Source organism: Jaculus jaculus, chromosome 5 (genome assembly GCF_020740685.1).
Source record: "Jaculus jaculus isolate mJacJac1 chromosome 5, mJacJac1.mat.Y.cur, whole genome shotgun sequence".
NCBI lineage: Eukaryota > Metazoa > Chordata > Mammalia > Rodentia > Dipodidae > Jaculus > Jaculus jaculus.
This window is the reverse complement of record NC_059106.1, coordinates 64,413,974-64,416,537: the sequence shown is the minus strand read 5'-3', so window position 1 is coordinate 64,416,537 and position 2,564 is coordinate 64,413,974. Positions and strand designations below refer to the sequence as shown.

The 2,564-nt window shown below is 55.5% G+C and overlaps 1 protein-coding gene across 1 annotated transcript in view; it reads right to left on the bottom strand.

Moving 5' to 3' along the window:
- Positions 1–1,659: 1,659 nt before the first annotated feature.
- Oxct2 (3-oxoacid CoA-transferase 2) overlaps positions 1,660–2,564 on the bottom strand; it is a 1,684-nt gene continuing 779 nt past the window's right edge. The window contains exon 2 of the mRNA XM_045149130.1: positions 1,660–1,698. Within this exon, the coding sequence (XP_045005065.1) occupies positions 1,660–1,698 (39 nt within the window). The remainder of the gene's footprint in view (positions 1,699–2,564) is intronic.

Sequence of the window (2,564 nt, the reverse complement as noted above, 5' to 3'; positions counted from 1 at the left end):
GTACATCTTCACACTTGGCCTTTTCATGAACTCCAAGAAATGCTCCATTTGGCTCCTGTGAGGGACAGACTGGAGTAGCATGGGAAGGTGAGCCTGTTTGTACACGCAGGTCTGCTAATGGATAGGAGGGAGCTTGAGAAGGCCAGTCTAGGGCTCCAAGTGCCTCTCAGCTTAGCCTGGGCCAGAAATGGGCATGGACAGGTAGAAGGAACTTTGCTACTAACCTCAAAAAGCCTTTAGTACATGACTGGTAGAGGGGCTGAGGTGGGCCGTTGCTGAGGTCTCAGCCCACCAGGGCCATCAGCCGGGCACTGTTAGTCTCAGGCAGCGAAGGGACCAGAGGGCCCTGAACATGAGGCCCAGCCTAAAGAAGGAAGAGGCGTAGCCATGAGGCTTGAAGGCTCTCCCTGCCATGCCAGCTTTGGGTCTGAGGGTTCCCTGTCTCTGGAGAGGGGCCTGATGAGACGGGCAGGGGCATGGGCAGGCAGCCGGCAGGGTCTCAGTGGCAGCCGCAGGCCTTGACCACCATGTTGCGGTGCTTGCGCAGGATGACGTTGTGGCTGCTGTCGTAGTAGAGCACAGAGGCGGCACTCAGCTCGGTGGGCACACAGCACGCCTTGGGGACCGCGTCCGGTTTCAGCAGGTGCACCTGGCGGGGAGGGGGTGCAGGCGGGGGCATGAGCCTGGTGGCCGCCTCGAGGACCCTCCCGGCCGGGTGCTAGCTGCTGCTTGCGGCCCTTCCTGAAGGTCTTAGAGCCCTTGATCAGACCGAGGTCACACTCCACCTTCGTGCACTGCCTGCCACCTGCCATGGAGGGTCTGGCAAACCTGCCCTGTAGCTCTCCCAGCCCCTGGCTCACCCTCTGCCACATCCACTCCTGCCCAGACATGGGCCGCCCTGCTGGTCACCGGGACGTTGTGCCCTGGGGCATTCTCTGTGGCACCTCCTCTGGGCTTCTCCACTCTGCTGGGCCTCTACTACATTCCCGTGGGTCTTGCCAGCAGCTGTCAGGGGGACTGTCTCTCCTTCAGACTGAGCCAGAACATTCACGGAACCAGTGGGTAGGTTCCGGAACTCTCAGTCCCCTTTGACGTGTCTCACCCGCATAACAACTTCCATAGCAAGATTAGGCTTTGCAGGCGGTAAACTGAGGCATAGCGGCCACATCCTCCCCAGCATGTGCAGGCCTGCGGCTGCCCAATGGCACAACAGGGCTTGAAACAGGTGCTCATCCTGCCCCTCTCATAAGCAGCTTTTCCCCACCCCAGTATCTCATTGAGTAATTGCTTTCAGCTTCTCTAAACATGCTTATTTTGAGAAATAATAGAACAGCTCAAACTTGACTCCTCACAAGACCCCACGAGAGGCTCAGAGGGAAGGCCAGAGGGCACTTGCTTCTGGCATGTGTGTTTGGCTGCCCAGCTCCCCTGAGAGCTCTGCCAGGGCTTGTAGACACTGAGGACAGGACTCAGATGAGGCAGTCTGATGGGATGGGCCTCCCTTCCCCACCCTCTCTGCTGCAGTCCGGCTCTGAGCCATCAGTGGACAATGGACTGATATGGGGGCAACAGCCTCACTGAGGCCACGAAGAACAACAGGGCTTGGGGGGGACATGCAGCCAGACTGGGACCTGGAGGCTGCTGCCCCCACCTCTCCATCTACAGGCCCATGTGACAGAACCAGGAGATGCCAGCTGCCTGCGGAGGCCAAGGGGCTTGAAGCGGCTGGAACCAGGCTGTAATGGTCAATCTCTGGTTGTCAACTTGATGGGATTTACAAGTACCCTGGAAGCAAATCTCTACAAATGTGTGGAGTTTCTAGTTTGCATAAGGTAAAAGACCTGCCCTACATGTGGGTAGCACCATTTCATGGACTGGGCATCCTAGACTGCATACAAGGGAGAAGGTGAGCCACGCAGAGTGAGCGTCCATCTGCATCCTCGCCGTGAGCTCGGTGTGTCTGTCAGCTGCCTCAAGCTCCTGTGCCTCGCCTTCCTCACGCGATGGACTGTGACTTCAAACCAGAAGGCAAAAGAAAGATGTGGTGGCACAGGCCTTTAAATCCCAGCACTTCGGAGGCAAAGGTAGGAGAATCATCATGAGTTCAAGGCCTGGAACTACAAAGTGAGTTCCAGGTCAGCCTGGACTAGAGTGAGACCCTACCTCAAAATACAAAAGCAATAAAACCTTAGTTGCTTGTGGTCATGTATTTGGTCACAGCAGTGAGAAAGGAACTAATACAAGGGCCTTCCCTGAGGTAGATGCTGGAGACAGGCACCACAGGGTGTTATCATTCCTCACACTCCCCGCAGCCCTGAGCTTCACTGGCAATGGACGCAGACTGTGGCTATCCAGCACCTACAGATTGATTCATAGAATGCAATGGACCATCCTCTTGGTTCACACACACGCACGTGTGTATGTGTGTGTGTGTGTTGCTAGGGATTGAACCCAGTACATGCTGGGAAAGCACTCTACCACTCAGGTACATCCTCACCCATCTGATTAATTTTTTAAAATATTGTATTTATTTATTTGAGAAAGAAGCAGATAAAGCAGAGAGA